Raw genomic sequence first — 19038 nt, forward strand, 5'->3', positions numbered from 1 at the left:
AAGCAGTCAGGCTCTCGGCTCTGAGATGTGGCAGAAGCCGTGCAGTGTTGGAGATGTGGAGCACTGGCAGGGGAGTCTCCTCATCCTCCATCATCCCTAGCTCTGTGGAGCAGAGCTTCATGGTGGTTCCACCCTTTTTTCTTCTTCCTCTTGTCTGTCCTGTTTCATCCATCGTGGCCTTTTTGGTTTCCTGTAGTTTCGCTGAGGATGCTGACACTGCAGGTGCTCTATGGTGAGCATGGCAGGAATACTTTATTTTTTTTAACTGTGATAAAGCATGCACAAAGTGTGCTATTTTAAGCACTTGTGAGTGCTCACATCAGCTGTATTAAATATATTTGTACTGTGTGCATCCGGTTTTTAGGACATTTCTAACTTGTAGACTTGAAACTTTGTACTCATTAAACAGCTCCTGTTTCTCCTTCCTCTCAGCCCCAGGCATGCACATTCTTCTTTGTGTAACTATGAGTTGACCACTTTTGAATACTTCATATGAATGAAATCAGACAGTGTTAAAGGTATGCCTGCATGCATACATATGCATGTGTGTGTGACGGGCTTCACCTCTCATGGTGCCATAAAATGTATGTATACTGTAAATCAGAAACATGGAAAATTTAGCTATGACCAAAAAAAAATCAAACTTATAACAATATACTTTTTAAAGTAACTGGGGGATGGTCATTATTATGTATCTCTGCCATACACCTGACGGGGGCTATGGTAAGATGATAGGTGAAAAGCACACTGTCTAGGAAAATTATCAGAGTCCATAAGGAAAGCACTGCCAAGGAGCAGTCCTGGGAAGGGCAAGAAGTCTGGTGGCCAACTCCAAACACCTGCTGAGGACTGTAGGCAAGTATAACAACAGAATCTGTGCCCAGGGATGGCCAGGTTCCCCTCTATTCCTATTTCAAGAGGAATCATAAATTGCCTAGAAATATTAAACCTGCACTCCATTTGTTGATTGGGAAGACTCAGCTGTCAAAGTGTAATCACCAAGCACTTTTCACAGCAACTACCCAAGACCTCATTTTACCCCATGACATGAGCATCCATTTACGTGTGAGGAAAGTAAAACTCAAAGATGGCACAGTCTTCTTAGGTCACCAGCCCGGCCTGGAGCCTGCGATTTGACAGTTCCCCAGAGCGTCTCACTTCAGTGCTGCCTCCATTTTGACCTGGATACTTCTTTGTTATGAAAGGGTGTAGTGTATTTTGTAAAGCATTTTCCAGCCTTTCTGACCTGGGCCTCTAGGTACTGGTAGTTTTTAGGTTGTGACAACCAGAAATGCCCTAGACAGTGCCAGATGTTCATGGCAGATTTAGAACCACTGATCCAAAGCCAAAAGTTTCTCAATATGAATCTGATGGGAACAAAGAAAGATGTCTTTTTGTCCTATTACAGTCTGTCCCAATAATGTCTGAGAGGGCTCGTCTATGTAAAAATCCATACTAACTTTAAACCTTTCCCAAGTTGGTCCTCATAGCCTCCCAGCAATACCAGGATGGGGAGGTCAGAACAGCTGATGCTTGGGGAGGGGATACTTTCTCAGTAGTCTGTGCTCTGTGAGCTGTTCGTTCAACAGATAATGGCAAGAGAATAGTTTCAGAAGTTGAAAGATTTAGAGGGGAGATCGCAAACTACCTTAAAATGGATCTGATGTAAATGACATGTCAACAAGCCGGGAAGACAGGCTGGTTGCCTACCCATCACGCCACATATTCTGGTTCTGAGGTCTCACCCTCTTCTCTCCCATGTGCAGATTCTTTGTTCTAGTTTTGTTTTGTTTTTGTTTGTTTGTTTGGTTTGTTTTGTTTTTAGACAGTCTCTTGCTATGTACCACAGGTTGGCATTGAATTCATGACAGTTCTTTTGCCTGGGATTACAGATGTGTACCACTGTGTTGCAAGCAGTCCTGCTACTTAAAAAATTACGTTAACCTTGTGAGTGCTGATTATCTCACGGAAACTGCCTTGAATTTGAAAACCATATCAACAACTTTCTCACTCCAAGAAGAGCCTGTTGGACATGATTTGCATAAAAGGATAAATAGTAATCAAGGCAACATTTTTAGGTGCCAAATGGATGGTTCAGATAATAAATTATATGGACTAAAGGATGAGATGATCATGACCTGGCATTGTTAGACAGCTTCACAGAGGGGAGTTGGTGGACTAAGCCTTAATGAGCAAGTAGAAAAGACAGGTGGATAAGGTCTCGTTATCACAAACTCTCCATTTACATGCATGCCTATCATCCAGAGCTCACTGTCATCTCAGACAAATTTGGTTACTTGGGATCAAAGAAGGCTCATAAGGAAGGATCTGTTTCACGGGTCCTTTCCTTCAGTGATATCTCACGGAATCACCATTCTCTGAAGTAGTCTCCAGGGAACTTGGGCTCAGGATTTGGAGCGAGCTTACTGAGGCCTGCTTGCCTGGCGTTAGATAGTGCACAGGCTCTTGGGGTTGAGGAGGCACAGCAATCACTAAAAGGGTTCCACGGCCACATGAGACACTGTCTGACGTATTGCACAGGCTCCAGTCATTGGCTAAAATTGTAGCATTCCCAAAAATGAATGCCGCAGATGTTCCATCTGTTGGAGGTGCTGAGTGTCAAAGGAACAAACAAACTGGGGGAGGGTGAAAGGGAAGCTGCCCACTTCTCCGTTCCTAGGGACTTAGAGCAATCGTATTTTTCCTTTATCCATGTGAAAATATAAACAGTCACTTCATAAACAGTCGTCTCTTTTTGACTTAGAGATCAGCCTCTCCCTTTTGTTTACTTCGATGGCCTTTGAAATAAGCTGCAACTGACAGCATGAAAAAAAAAAGAAATTCCATCTTCAGTTTTCAGAAAGAGAAGTCTGTTACCATAGAACATGGATTTCAGCAGCCTCCAGAAGCTGGCCCTGGATCTGACCTAGGTGCAGGTTTGAAGGGGCTTAAGGGAGGTCCTAAGGTGCTTTGTCCAAGCCCCTAACTGGGGGGGTTAGATAATAGTCACTAATCAGCCCGAAGACCAGATACTAAATGCCAAATTGTTTTCTCTAATTCAAACTCTTTTTACAAGGGAAATGTTACAGCTGCTTTAAAGTCCAGAAAGTTGTATGTTGACGTAGCAGCTTTCTGTTAGCCACGCAGTGCTTGCCAACAGTATGGGTATATCACTGGAGCACTCAAGAATGCTGCTACCAGGGGCTGGAGATGTCTCAGAGATTAAGAGCACTGGCTGCTCTTCCAGAGGTCCTCAGTTAAATTCCCAGCAACCACATGGTGGCTCACAACCATCTGTACTAAGATCTGGCGCCGTCCTCTGGCGTGCGGGCATACATCAAGGCAGAATGTTTTATACATGATAAATAAATAAATCTTAAAAGAAAGAAAGAAAAAAGAAAAAAAAAGAATGCTGCTACCCAGCCAGACAAGGTGGCACACGCCTTTAATCCCAGCACCCGGGTGCAGAGGCAGGCAGACCGCTGTGAGTTCAAAGCCAGCCTGGTGGCTAGTTCCAGGGCAGGCTCTAAAGCTACAGAGAAACCCTGTCTCGAAAAACCAAAACAAAACCAAAAAAACAAAAACAAAGAATGCTGCTACCCACCTCTCACCTTGGTGCCTTTCCTTGACCTTCTTGCTCTTCAAGTACCACTGGGTACTAAAAACTAAAAAGTTGAAGGATAAGTCCAGCAGTGGCTATTAAGTTGATGAGGATGACTGACCAAGTCTCGTCCTCCATAGTACATTGTAAGACTGAAAAAACGTCCATAATTTCCAGTTGAATAGCCATTGCCAAACTTGGTGTGGAGTTACTTTGCCTAGTTCCCATTATAAAGTGTAACATGCTATATGTATAAAAACGTGGCTTTAGTGGTCAATTTCTAACTCATTGGTAAATTCATGTTTTCTTTGTTATTAATTGGGTTTTGTCTTTGCAAAAACGTTGTCAAATCACTTTGGTTTAAAGATGCATTGTGTGGGGCCTGAGAGGTGGGAGACGGTGAGAGGGCAGGTGGGTAAGAGCAGAGCAAAGGGCACATGCGTGTGAAAAGACCATAATGAACCCACGGCTTTCTCTTACAAGAGAAAGACATTGTTACTCATTTCCTTAAACCCTAATGAAATTAAACATTTTCTCATATGTTTATTGGCTATTTGTATTTCATCTGTACATTGTTTATATTCTTTGCTAACATTTACAGTTCCCAAAGGGGTGTGCCAAAGCATTGGGTGATTTAAAACTGGGGGAGAAGTGCAGTGATACCGGACATCTGTCAGACATGTGAACAACTAGGTCAGAGTGACAGTTAGAACATTAGCTTGTGACACACTCCTCTTGATGCTGTCATGTCTTTGTAAAATTGACATTGGGTAGCTGTTGTGAAAGAAAGTAAGTGTCACAAGAAATTAACATGGAACAGCAACAAGAGGAGTCCAGGGCGTGGGAAGTTATACACAGAAGTCTTTTTACCCTATGTGTATTATTTTTCAAAATGCCACAGAGTTAATTGGGTCATTTGGACCTACTCACTTAATGAATTAAAAGCATTAGATATTTCTTTTGGCCTAGAGGGCACTGTGAAAAAATTATTGAGGTACTGATAGTGTGTGAATTAAGGAAGTTTGGAAATCTAGTCCTGCCAGCTTTTTTGAAACAAAGTCTCACTATGAAGTCCTGGCTGACCTCTAGCTCAGGGTTCTGCCTCCCTTTGCCTCCTACATGCTTTCTCTTATTTGCCCCTAAGTATTTTAAGCTGTGTATTATAGAATTTTTCAGATATAAACAAGTAATAAAGAATCTTTGGGTGGGTGGAATTATCAGCAATAATTTATTATTGATTAGTTGTATTTGGTCGGCAGGGATTCATTTATTTGTTTATTTTTATGTATGAGTGTTTTGCCTGCATGCATGTATGTGTGCCATATGCATGTCTGGTGCCCAAGGATACTAGAAGAGGACACAGGACCCCTTGGGTCTGGAGTTACAAGTAGTGAGCTGCCACATGGGTGCTGGGGTTTGAAACTATGTCCTCAGGAAGAGCGACAGTGCTCTTAATTGATGGAGGAGGGTCATCTGTATATCTGTTGTTTCATTGGTTAGTTAATAAAGAAAACTGCTTGGCCCATTAGTTTCAGCCTCTTATTGGCTAATTCTCACATCTTGACTAACCCATATTTAGTAATCTGTGTAGCACCACAAGGTGGTGGCTTACCAGGAGAGATCTTAACCTGTGTCCGACTCAGAGAGGAGAGGCATGGCGACTGCCTGTGGCGACTGCCTGAAGCGTCTGCCTGAAGCGTCTGCCTGACTCTGATTTCTTTCTCCCACAATTCTGTTCTGTCTACTGGGCCTACCTATGTTCTGACCTGTCAGGCCAAGCAGTTTTCTTTATTAATTAACCAATGAAACAACAGATATACAGATGACCCTCCTCCATCACTTAATTGCTGAGTCATCTCTCCAGCCTCTGCTCTGGTTGGATTTTGATACATTTTGCTATATTACAGACTTTACTATTGATCTCAAATCTTTAAGGATCCAATTATACAGAAAATTTAAATGTTCTCCTGGCTAGGCATCATGATTCATGCCAATAATCTGGGTTGCTACAATTTGAAGCCAGCCTGAGCTACATAGTAAGTACCATGCTAGCCTGGATTACAGAGTAAGCTTTTGTCTTAAGGTGGGGAGGAGGACTTAAAGAGACTGGCTTTGCAAATAAATTATCTGTATTGTTTAAATTTTTAGACATAGTTTCTCAGCAATAAAAGCTAAAAGTTTTGAACAGATAAAGATTGACTAGCTTCAGTATTACTGTCTAAACTTTGCCCTTACCTAGTTCAGGGTCCTTGACACTGCTTCTGGGAGCCAGGTTCCTAATGGCATTATAAATCTGTAGCACCACCATGACTTTGCAAGACAAATACAAACTCAAATTCATTTCCTATTCCCTTCCTAAGTGAGTGTGTAGAGTTCCTAATCAATAAGCCCCTCTGTTTAGTGAGTCTTTTTCCTCCAGACAAAAATCCTATTTGCTTGGGACCCCGAGGAGCTGTGGGGAAAAATGAGACCCAGTTCTTTGCTTCAAGGGTCTCTATTCTAGGCAAAAACAGATTGATAACTGATGACAGTTCAGAGGGATAGACATGTGGCTTAGTAACAAAGAGTTTTCCTAGCATGCATGTGGTTGCTCTGTGTTCGGTCCTCAGCACTGCTCTCTTTGGAGGATGCCAGTCAACAGGACTGTTGGGCACTAAAAAGAAATGAGGGTCTTGAGGGGTTACAAGCTCAGTATGCAAGCCCAGAAATGTTTGAAGTTGACACTATGGTTTGAGTAGAATGCCTATAGCCCAGTTGGAGAGAGTAGAAGGAAACATGGGAAGGTCCAGGCTTGACCAAGTAGCCTTTGTTAGGTTGTAAGAAGTGGGAGCTCATTTTTTTCTGGATACAGAATAGGCTTATGAAGTAAAAGGGAGGTTGAGCTCTCATGGCCCATCAAGTCCTAGAAGAGGGTTTTGAACTCTTAGAGCTTGTCTTTAGGAAAACTGACAGCCGTATGTCAAAATAAGTATTGGAGGAAAGACATCATTCAGGTGCAAGGTCTTTGTCTTTTGACCAGCATGATGGGAGAGTTCTAGAAAGGCAGGACAGTGACTTTCCACCTGCTCTTTGGGGGGAGGGGGCGGGTATATGTTTTGGTCCTTCCACACATGTGGTGTATTCCCAGTGATACGCTCCTAGGCTGCTCAGGTAAGAAGTAACTTCACCTGATTAGTCCTCTTCCATACAGCAACAACACTGCTTACCAAGACCTTTTCAGGGATGTGTTCTCTCATCTCATAAACAGGCTGAGGTTTGGGGGAGCAGCCGCTTGAAATGCTTCTTGCCCAGCTCTCTAATAGAGAGACCATTATGGGATTCTTGTGGGTGGCACAAGCCCTTCTTCCAAGGAATGACCCAGCTAAGGAATTCAAGTGTCATTAAGGTGCTGTCTAGAGCCCATACTCCTCCAAGGTCTGTGTGATTGGCAACAAGAACCACTTCTTTGTTGGGCTCTCTGTGTACAAGTGGTGTAGATAAGTGCATGTGCCCACAAGCCTAGCAACAAGAAGGGTGCTTCTGAGAAGCTGCCGTCTACCTGGGGCTGTAGCCAGTGTGCCTGAAGCATAGAGCCAATCCTGCAACCCTGGCTGCACTGATTGGAACTGACAGGTGTTACTGGGATTTTTCTCCCTGGCTTTACCAACGCATGCGTGCATGCACACACACACATGCCTGCATACACATGCTCATACACATGCATGCAAGTGCGTGCACACACTCACACATGCATGTACACACGTGCATGACTGCCTTTGTTTGTTATATTCTCTTCCAGCAGTTGTGTGATGAGGCATGTTTCTGTGAATTAGAAAGTTTAGATTCTTTCCTCAGCCATCCCCCTCCTAAGCCCCCTTTTCAGTCTGACTTAAAGTCATAAAATACTTCTGCCTGCCTGCCTTTAATTCTGTTTGTATGAATTAAGTTGACAGGATAAATATTCACATTCCCAGCTACAGGCTGAAACAATGTTTGCCTGTTCTGACCAGTGAGTCGAGAAAAGGGGGAGCAGGGTCTGACATCACCCTATACTGTACATTCCCAGCATAGATCATTTATTTAAGTCCCTAAAAAAAAATACAGATGTTTTACCAGCCGAAATAAAATCCTGTGTAAATATGGAGCTTGGAAAAATGTGTCACTGATTTAGCTGGGGTTACAGCAATGCAGGAAGAAGACAAGCAGGAAGGCAGATGCAGGCGGGTGTGCTCGGCTGAATGGAACAAGGAATGAAGTCCTCGTCCAGTCTATATGCTTGCTGCAAGAGAAAAAGACTGGATTTATTTATTTTTTCATTTTTTATTAAAATCCAGCTGCAAAAACGAATCAATTAGCATTTGATCATCAGAGTTTAGGATCATTGATGGTTATAATCCACTCACCCCCTTTAGGTCTGACCTTTGGAGTGTCTCTTCCTATTAGAGTTGGTCTTTTTCAAGGCCTGCCTAAGCCTGCCCTGTGACTGCTGGGCCTGCTGGCTCCTGGAGCTCAGCTGCTGTTGATTTTAAAGGGGGAAACTGGCCTGAAAGCCACACTTGTGAAGAAGAAACCTGTCTTTGCATCACCTCCCTGAACAGCCATTGATCATCTTGACCTTGTCCCACCCAGGTCACTGTTTCAGTTCTGCAGCAGAAACCAGACAGACTTTCCTGGTGCTGCGGGAGGCTTTTTCAGGGAATTGCCTCATGACTCTTCTTAGACCAACAACATTTATTCAGAATGCACTACATTTGTGCTGTGCAGCTGCCCAGATGAACCCCACACTTCCTACAGATGCCTGCACCCCACCCCCAATCTCTCTATATTTAGAGTCTGGGTAGAGGGAGACCCTAACTGCTTCCAGGTTCTCAATGTAATATCTCATGAAGGCTTAGTTTTTCAGTGCAAGAAATACAGGACCCCCTGCCCTTCATGCAGTACAGCCCCTCAAGGACCACCCCACCCTAGGGCAGGATCGACCAGCCCCTGCTTGTGGTAGCCAGGGCATGCTGCTGCCTACTTAGATTAGGCCTGCCTCTTCCTGACTGAGGCACATCTATCCTGTTTTGTTTTGTTTTGTTGCTTGTTTTTAATATGTGATGTTGGGGTGCAGAGGTACCACAGTGTTCATGTGAAGGTCAGGGAACAACTGTGCACAGTCGCTTCTCTACTTCCGCTTAAGCTTGGGTCCTGCCTGAACTCTCCGTTCCATGTTCATGTGGCAAGGCTCTCTGCCAGCTGAGCCATTGGGCATAATTATCTTCTGGCAGCAACGCTTTCTTCTCTTTTTCCTTTCATCGGTGACACCTCCAAATCCACATTAGGGATCTACTATACCTAGAAGTAAACTAACTGTCCTCTGTTCTAAGGTGAAGAGAAGAGCAAAGTTCCCTTCTGTCTCAAAAAGAATTGCTGTTTTGTATAACAGATGGAAAGCATAACTTTTTGTATAACTAGCTAGAGAAAGCATCACACAGATGTCCCCAACTCCACATCTCAGTAAATGAGATGTCAAGTCCAAGCTCATCCAGCCCCCATCTCACTCTCAGACCTGTAGGGATGCCCTTCTGCCCCTGGCTTTAAGAGGTTGCAGACTTGTGCCCCTGCTGGCTCTGCCCTTGTCGGCACTCCCAGCTCTCTGCTGGGTTCTCTTCTCTCTGGCTGAAGCTCTAGCTGCTCTGTGCTGGGTGACAGCTGTTTGCAGGTTATCCCAGGCCTGAACCCAGCCATACTCTCCACCAGCACTTAGGCAAAGTATGCAGAGAGAAGAGGCGTTGTCTGAGGGACCAGTGGCTCTTCCTGAGTTTCCTGGCCTTCTATCTGAACTTCACACCTAATTATTGCCTGGTTTTTCTTGAGCCCAGTGTTACAAACGACATGTGAAGATGGTTGTGTATTCAAATATTTTCATTAATATTTCTCCGAAACACCAGCCTGTTTCACACTTACTTGTAAGCCTTACTTCTCCTTCACCGTCTGTCCCCTTCCTCTCCTGCCCCGCCCTGCTCTGACACACGCTCAGTTTGTATTGTGCTGCCTCTTCCAGGTTTGCCTACATGCACCTCTGTATCCACTTTTCGGGTGCAGACAGATCACTCTCTGTCCTTGGTGAGTAACTAGGATCACAATTGTTGTCTGGTTTGTGCCCAGGGTGACAGAATTGATGGGCCCGAAGGCTGACATTCATAAGCCAGAGCTACCAAGCGTTTCAAAAACAGTGTTGTTTTTGCCAAGTAAGGTGAGCAAATATAGGCCAGAGCTTAAACATCCACCGGGGGTTATTTCTGAAGTGATTGCTTCTAAATGAGAAGCATTTGAAACCTCAGGGCTCTCTTGACAAGTAAATTCCACAGTCGTGTGTTTTGCTGGTGTCTGCTGATTAATTACAGCACTGTGACACATGAAAGCCCTGGTGGTTGGTTTAGTGCAGCTGTGGAGAAAAGAAAGCAAGGCCCAGTGACTTTGCCAGCTCTTTCGGGACAGTGGGGATTGAGGCCGAGGGAGGTATTTTTCCCTCTGGCAGTCACCACATAGGAACAGAAGCCCCAGCCAGCCCAGTTCTCCAGGCTCTGTGCCGGGTGGTTTGGTCCCTGCAGGCTGTGGTGAGAGAACAGCATCTGACCTGGTATGTCAGAGAGAACAGGTCCTTTGTTAGAGAAAGTTCCTCAGTGTTCATACACTCCAGTATACTCCTGCTTCCGAGAAAAGCTACATTGGGCAAGGTGGCCTACACTTGTAATTCCATCAGGAGGCAGAGGCAGGAGGATCGGATCCTGTTCCAGGCCAGCCTTAGCTACATAGGGAATTTGAGATCAGCCTGGGCTACTTGAGCTCTTAACTCAAGGGCCTTGTGGCTTGTACCTGTAATCCCAGCACTTGGAAGACTGGGGCGCAGACGGGGAGACTGCGCTATGCTTGCGTGCGGACTACCCCAGGAGCTCACATAAAGCCAGAGATGACAGTTCATGTGTCTGTAATCCCAGAACTAATGGCAGAAGATTCAACAGAAAAAAAAAATATTAAAATAGATTTTAAAATTTTTTTTTTTTTTTTTTTTTTTTTTTTGGTTTTTCGAGACAGGGTTTCTCTGTAGCTTTGATGCCTGTCCTGGAACTAGCTCTAGCTCTTGTAGACCAGGCTGCCTTGAACTCACAAAGATCCGCCTGTCTCTGCCTCCTGAGTGCTGGGATTAAAGGCGTGCACCACCAGACACCCTGGCGATTTTAAAATTCTTAATGTGTTTATTGGTAACTTGTTTCTGTCATCCTCCTCATCTTCTTATGTAGATGATGGAGCCAATCAAAGGAGTTGTCTACCATGAGCCTTTCAGGTCAGAGAATCTTATCTACCCTCTGTCTCATTCGTTCTGCCCCAAAGATTTGTGCTCCTCACAGAAGCAATGTGGGCCATTGCTGAGTAGAGTCCGCACACATTTGCCCATGGTCAGGTTTGCTTGTGTGGTGATACAGTGCCACCATCCTAAATATAAACTCTAGAGACACTCCAGGATCTGCCGTCAGCTTTTCATTCTGGTAGATAATTGCCATGAAATGTCAAGCGTGTGCACATATCTGACTGCCGAGGGAAAGTCTGAGAGATCTATTACAGACGCCACTGCCTGTTCCTCACAGGTGTGCTGTGCTGTGCCTCCCTCATCAGCCCATTCTGTCCTGATGAACCCAGATTTACGCCTAAACCACATAGACTCCTAGTCCCTTCCTGTCCGAAGCCCTGGGGCTTATTTTCCTGTGAGACAGCTGACATAATAATTACACTTCTTTCCTCAACTCACTGCATAGGTTGTTTCTAAGGGAGACGCTCTTGAAGCAAATGATTGTGTGGTCACACTGAACCCCCTCTGGGGAGTTGTGGGAAAGACCCAGAGCATGGGTTTGGCCGGGCCGTGGACTTCTCTCCACTACTGTGCCCTCCCACCCGGCAGTTTCAGCTTGCTTTCCTGTGCAGACTGGAGCCTCATTCTGCAGGTGTCTGTTTCCTTTGAAGGAACTGTTTTGAGGAAATCTAAGAGGGAGGACCTGAGCATTTGTGGAAAACATTTTCACAGCAAAGTATTGCCTTTTCTCTTTTCTGGTTCAGGTTTTTCATTTGTTACAAGCCTACGTTACAGACTCCAGACACAGAACAAATGCAGATTTTCAGCAGGAACTAAGTGACGTCATTGTTTGTACCAAAGCCAAACTCTGGCTAGCCACGAGGTATGTAAAAGCCCCATGTGATGAGGCATCATCCCGGTGTGTTTGAGACTGCTGTTTCCAGTTGTGAGGCGTTCTAAGCCACTCACTTGGGTTCCTCAGACTTATTAGAATATTTTAGACCTTTGCACTGTGGTAAAGAAAATACTTTCTTGACAATTTTTTTAAAATTGCTGAGTGATGGGGTCAAAGTGTGATAGGCTTCAGCAGTCTGAAGTTTCTTCTCCTCACCCAGTACCTGTGTAGACCTTGTAACTACAGACGCCAGCGGTTGACCGGTCTACATTGTACAAACCCTTAGGAGCCATGGCAGCTTCATGCCTAAAGATCCTTGGGCAACTTGAGCAGGCACTGACGGGAAATGAAGGGTGCCTTGGTTAGGTGGATAGAAGGATAACATATTTCAGCAAAGCAGAGGGTACTTTTCTTTTTTTTTTCTTTTGTCATTCCTACCAGTATTTATTCTGAAACTTAGACCATAAAAGATAAAAGAATAAAAAGAACCTCTCATTTTGTTATATGTAGAGAATATTCTAACACAGTGTTCAAATCTTCATTTAGGTCCCCAAATCCTGGTAAGACAGTGTCCCTGCAAGGGCCTCTGAATGAATTAACTCTGGCAAAGGTCATTAAGAAGAGGCCAGTATGCTCCCTTACCATATGTCATGCCATAGCATGCTGCCTCAGGTTTTGAGTTGATATTTTGCCATCTAATGTAACACCTACTCCCTTTTTGTTTGGTAAATGTTGTGCTTCTGTTCATTTTTGTTGGAATCCCCACTCTGTGTGGGAAGTCAAATAATGGGCTTTGTGAGGGTCCCAGGCACCAAAGCATTGGTGAGCAACAGGCCACCATCAATCAGCCTGTGTAACCACACAGAAGAGTGTATATGTAGAAAAGAGCTAGACCTGGCTTCTAGGAGGTTCGAAAGATGAGTAAACCATGTTTTCATTCAGTATTTTAAATGTGCTAGCAGTAAGTATAATACAAATGTAAGCAATATAGACATGGCCCAGAGGAGAGTTGAGTGAGGGTTAACAGCAAGCTCACTCAGAGATGGTAGAATTTTGCCAAATGGCTGAGTCAGGGAGAATTCCAGGCATAGGTGATACAGCATAGACAGAAAGGTGGCCATGTGAAATGATGGGATAATTCTCCGTGAAGCAGAGAACACTAAAAGCTCTGAAGGAAAGAGAGTATCTAATGACTGTTCAGTCAATACTTAGAACTGTGGGCAGGGATATTGAGGGGGTGTTCTCTATCTGAAATGCCAATATGGCAACCTGCTAAATAGTTGGTTTGTCTAAGCCTGATACCATTTACCTTCTGTGCAGTCTTGTTGCCCTTAGCCTCTCTAAGTTACACTTCCTGGAAAAACAGAGACTTCTGGGGGGGTGGGGGTGTCACATTTGCTCCTTAGCTTTTCCCCAAGAAACAGGTCAGATTTTCCTAGCTATTATTTCTGGGGTCAGGAAGTAGAAGTTCCCTGGAAATCGTTCTGCTGAAACCCTCTTCCAGTCATAACCTCTCCGTCTCCAGCCTTGGCTCTGAGGCTGCTGTAAGGGAGGAGCTCTGCCCCTTTTGCTTAGGCTCATTGGAGACTGTCTCCTGCCTGCTTTCTGAGTCCATTCCTTCTTGCTGCAGGAGAAAAGATGGAGGAACAGGTCAGCCCTTAGTGGGCTTCAGTTCACTCAGGGCCTGAAGACATCTGGTAAAGTGGTACTTCTGCCCACCTACTCTTCAGCTAGAGAAGTCCTTCCTGCCTTGGGAGACATGCCTCTTGGTCCCTGTCTCTTGTCATTGTCATCAGCCCTTCCACCCCCTTCTCTGAGTTTGACTTCTGATTTCCTTAGCCTAGAAAATGAAGCCATGAATCACATGAGCTCGCTGGGTTTCCACCTCCCTGCCCAGAGTACAGAAAAGCCACTCCTCTGTCTCCAATACAGTCAGCTCTCTATTATCCAGTGGGAACTTTCCACTCATGGGTGGCCTGTGGATGGTTCCTCACACCAGACTGCCTCTTATTTCCAACACACGTTTACAAGTGTCAATCGGGGTATGTTCAGAGCCTAGAACCGACTTTGGAAGAAAATCCTGCTGCCAAAGCACAGTACATTCCAGAGCTTTGCACGAGCTGTTTTGTATTGTCCACATCATGGAGGACTGCACACCGGCCCTAAGTTGGAGGCCATAGAACTCCATGTAGGTAATGAAACCTTCACCTGGCCCATGCCTACCTTACCTCTGAGGGCCTTGCGCTATGGGAGGTATTTGTCTGTACCAGTCAACTGCATGCTTAGATGAACCCATCTGGGGTCATGGTAGTCACCTCAAAGCAGATCTTTCTTCCTTTCTCCCTGCCTATGCCATGGAGATGTTACAGTGCAGACTATTCCAAATCCAACTGCTGAAGAGGCCCCTTTATTCCTGCTCATTTACACATGAAAGATAAATGTGCCTTGGGCTCACTGAGGCCTCTCTGTATCTTTCTAGTGTAGCCTATGGAAATTACTGTTGCTGGGGCAGAAAATGTTGGTTTAATTTCTAGCAGCAGCACCTTTTCCTCATTGAGTTCATTCAGTTCAGAAAGCACAAGAATCTTAGGAGATGTGCTATTTATTTATCTTTTTGTTCCAAAAGGTTTCTAACACAGTTTATTAAAGTTATGGATAATCAATTGAATTTTTAATTTTGGAGTCTAAAATCGAGAACACATAAAGACTTTTGTTGCATATTCATGTTTTGACTTTGCAAGATTAATAAGGATTTATTTCTGTGAGCTGGTTGAGCAGTACCCACAGAGTTGCTGGGGGAGTTTTAGGTGATAAATGGCCAGCTGGGAGTGTGACTTGAATAAAGGACCAGGCTTTTGCTCTTACAAGCCGCTTTTCATTCCAGGGTGTCAGAGCCTTTATGGAAATCGGGTCATTAAGCTTTTGCATCCTTTCCTTCTCCCTTTCCCTTAGCCTTCCCTCCTCAGCCAGTTCACCATGATCTTTCTCTCAGTGTGAAGGCGATAGTTAACTAACTTCTCATAGAAAACTCAGCCAACCCGGGTCATGAACCAAATGAGAATGAGAGTGAGCCTCTGGCCTGGAAAGGTGGTCTAGGGGTTCCTCAAAGAGGATCTGGTCTAGTCCCGAGGGTGGCCCTTGCTGTCTGCACGCTCCAGGTCTGCTGTGCTAGCCAACTCAGGGGCCCGCCCAAACAGGAAGGGCTTTGAAAAGCTCTTTCAAGCAGGACTAAGAGGAAAAAACTTATTTACTTTGGTTGTAATTTGGGATTACAATTATATTGGGCTTAAAATTTTTCAGAAGTGGTTTGTTATCTTGTGTTTGCTTCAGTCATAAAAGAATAAATGTGTATTGGGTGTTCCTTTTAGAAAACGATCAAATCAGCCGTGTGTTGGACACATCTGTTAATCCTGGGTGGGGTCTGAGACAAGCGAGTTGTTGAAGATTTCAGGCCAGTCTGAGCTACACAGTGAAACTTTTTCAAGAAGCAAAACAAAACTAAATCAAAAAAAGATAAGGAAAACTTGGTAAACTGCGCATACTGTTAAACACTGTGGGTGATATAATAGTCAAAAGGAAATACATTTTCTACTAAACTCTCTCGTGGTTTTCCTCAGCTGTCAGTGCATATCAAGGAAAAATAGTCTAGCACAAATTTCAAAAATAATATAAAAAAGAAAGTTACTCGTAGCACAGTCCAGTGGAAAGCACTGTTATTGGTTAATAGTTTTATGTGGTTCCTTCAACTTTTTTCCTATTTTTGTTCCATGGCTAAGGTTTATTAAGTATAAAAGTTACAGCTTCCTCCTTTTACTTGACGATATGAAAGTATTTGCTATTATTATTATTATTTAAAACTTTTTATGTCTGCTGTGGAAATAGTATCACACTAAAATTTAAAAATTAAAATAGAATCAGTATAAAATCTTTCTGTTCTCCTTCTAAGTACACACACACACACACACACACACATAATGAAAGCAGAGACTTAGGTATTTGTACAGTCATGCTCGTAGCAACACTTTCCTGGTAGCTAAAACTCAGAAGCAGTAGTGTCTGTTGCTGAAAGTATAAGCAAAATAATATATATACATTCAGTGATAATACTCCACCTTTAAAAGAAAAATTCGCAGCCCCCAGTGCTAGAGACTTTACACATGCAAGTCCAGTGTTCTACCACATACCTATATTCCAGCCAGCAAGGGAAATCTCACATATGCTAAACCATGGAGGTGCCTGAGAATGTTAAGCTGAGTAAGTGAACTCACAGACAGAGAAAGCAGAATGGCCATTGGAAGCATATGACATAGTAGAGACACAAGAGTTGCTATTTAATGAGCATAGAGTTTTAGTTTTATAAGGTAGGGGGAGTTCTGAGGTTAAGACAGGAACTTTATACTTAAAACATCTTAAAATAGTGAATGCTTCAAACAAAAATTTCATATACTGTTAGTTCTTCAAGGTTATCATTGTTTAATTTATGTTGTTGTTAAGTTTTTGACTGTTTTAGCTTTACCACCACCCATCTTTATAGAAAATAATAATTTCGCCCTTTTTTGAATTAGGAAAAAATCTTTAAAAATATTATTTGTTAAAAAATAGATGTAAGCATCTGCGTGTGTGTGGTGGTGGGGGGGTTGTTTTTTGTTTGTTTGGCTAGTTTTTCGAGACAGGGTCTCACTGTAGCCCTGGCTGGCCTGAAACTCACCAAGATTTGCCTGTCTCTGTCTTCCAGGTGTGCTGGAATTAAAGGCATACACCACTATGACTGGCTTCATTGCTCCACTTTTCTTTTTTTCTTTTTTTGTTTTTGTTTTTGTTTTTTTCAAGACAAGGTTTCTCTGTAGCTTTGGTGCCTGTCCTGGAACTAGCTCTTGTAGACCAGGCTGGCCTCGAACTCAAAGAGATCTGCCTGCCTCTGCCTCCCGAGTGCTGGGATTAAAGGAGTGCGCTACCACCGCCCGGCTCATTGCTCCACTTTTTAATGTCATAAATATGTTCTAGTGAAAAATCTGTGTGTGTGTGTGTGTGTGTGTGTGTGTGTGGTTGTTCTGTAATGCTAGCCTTAGGTTTGCCCTCTAGAAGTAGAGTGAGTTTCCTGAGAGCTATCACAGTATCTAAAGGTTTCAGTGAAGCTGCTATGAAGGGAGTCCTTCCTCCCCCCAGCAATCAGAGAGACCTTCACCAAAAATTTAAGATTTTTTAAAACTTAATTCTGGAATGCCTACTTTGTGCCACACTCTGGAGGAAGCAATTGGTACATATAATTCCATAAATTCATCTCAAAACTCTCTTGTATTAGAAAATCAATTTTTCTTGGAGACACGCCCTGTGTGTGACTCCAGTTTAGTTGGTATAAGTTCAAAGATAACTAAGTATACATATGTTTTCAATTTTTACTTTTAATGGGATAACACAGTAACCAACACATTTTAACCTTTTGTTTCTGTTTAGTAAGGAGCCTTTCCTGGGCTATCCAAAGGTGCCACTAGGACCTGGGTGTGTTATGCACTCTTTGCCAGAGGCACCATGTACCAAAATAACAAATTGTTCAGATCCTGTTGACAGTCTAAGTGCTTTATATCTATATGTGCTCACTTGTAGGCTCAACCCCTCCCTTCTCACTTATTCTTTCTCTCATTTTCTCTCTTTCTTTCTCTCTCCCTCTCTCCCTAGAGGAGTGGTGATTGTTTTAATTTAGCTTTGAGGCAGTCTTGCTCTGTAGCTAGGCTGGCCTCAGACTCATATCCACCTTCTAGTTGTAGGTGGCCCACTGCTAAGATGTAGGATGACAGTGGCACACTACCACTCCGGCTCTGGTCATCTCTTTCAATAGAACTTGCTTTGCATACATCACAACTGTCTTCAGCTGGCCACTTCTCCCATTAGATCCCCCACAGTAGTCTGTGACTCTTGGTCTTGACACTTCTCAAATGCCAGATTGATTGGTAGTCAGTTTACATTCCAAACAGTAGTTCCTAATGCTCAGGCTGGAGTGCTAGAATCAGTGTCACTTCCCACCCTTAGAGAACATTTCATACCTCTGCCCTCCTGACTCCATTTAAGCCTGGCACCCTTCTGTAGTTGTTGTCCTAGAAGCTCATGTCACATTTTCATATTTCAAGGTGGCTAAAGTAGAATAAACTGTATTACTAGCCTTCCTCGGGCTAGCCATAGGCCAGACTGTTTTAAGCACTGCAGCTATTTATTAAAACCACAGTTATTAAAACAACAAAACAGTCTTTTCAGGCAGACTCGTGGGCTTGGAATTTTAGATACGGAAAACCCCTTGACGTTGGTGCAACTTCACTCACCAGCCGTATGCATGTGCAGAACTGCAGCCCACAGAGGTCGGGGCATTCCATCCATTCACACAGCTGACCAGGAGCAGACCCTGCTGGCAACTACTAACATTTGTTGAGGACTCAGCTTCCAAGCCCTTATCAGGCTTTTTCCAGGCCATACTGTCTCCATCTGTCCATACACTGTTTGTTTGTTGGGGACTTAGGGATATAAGCATTGTCTATAATAAGCTTCTCAGAAGGGAAGTATGCACATCAGTCACTTGTTAGAATGGAGACTCATATTCACAAGCTCACGGTGGGACCTGGGAGCCAAAATAATTGACCAGTTCCAGGTGAGACCACTGGTTGGCCCTGGGACATAATTCATACTTAAGTGATAAAGACTAAGGCATCAACTACTGTAATTACACAGTCCCCAGTTGAAAATACTCCCGCCCTCATGACCTCATTCTCAAGGGCATCGTAGAAGCTTAGAGTTGCAGGAGCAGACCCAAGACTACCAAAGGCATCAGACCTGCCTTCTCCCAATATCAGGGTCTGTGTGGCACCAGGACACTATGAGAAGGTGGTATTCCTTGATCCAGGCCACCATCCCTGTGGTCTCCATGCCTGGGAGGACCAGTGCTTTGTTGACAGCAGTTGAGTGTTTGTGCTTCTGTAAAATGCCAGCCTGACAGTGTGCAAAGGAAAACAGGCTCTTGGGGTACAAGAATAGGGTTATTAAGAAAACAGCTTTGGGGTGAGTTTTTAAGTAAAGCAGTGTTATTGAAGGGAGTGGGGACAGGAACCTGTATCCTGAAGAGCTACTCTAGTGATCAATTCTGGTAATTGGTACCTCAAGCCAACTCTGACTTGCAAACTATGATCTGTAACATTGATCCACTTCCTAGTCAGCTTCCTTGGAGTGCTCCTCCCACCCCTGTGT

The 19038-nt window shown here is 43.9% G+C and overlaps 1 protein-coding gene across 7 annotated transcripts in view; it reads left to right on the top strand.

Moving 5' to 3' along the window:
* Positions 1–19038, top strand: part of Thada (THADA armadillo repeat containing) — a 301348-nt gene that overhangs the window by 191685 nt on the left and 90625 nt on the right. For all 7 annotated transcript variants that reach the window (XM_038318638.1, XM_038318640.1, XM_038318639.1 and 4 more), the window contains one exon: positions 11678–11796. In XM_038318638.1, coding sequence (XP_038174566.1) covers positions 11678–11796 — 119 coding nt within the window. The remainder of the gene's footprint in view (positions 1–11677; positions 11797–19038) is intronic.

The sequence above is a fragment of the Arvicola amphibius genome, chromosome 2 (genome assembly GCF_903992535.2).
Source record: "Arvicola amphibius chromosome 2, mArvAmp1.2, whole genome shotgun sequence".
In the NCBI taxonomy this organism is placed as follows: domain Eukaryota; kingdom Metazoa; phylum Chordata; class Mammalia; order Rodentia; family Cricetidae; genus Arvicola; species Arvicola amphibius.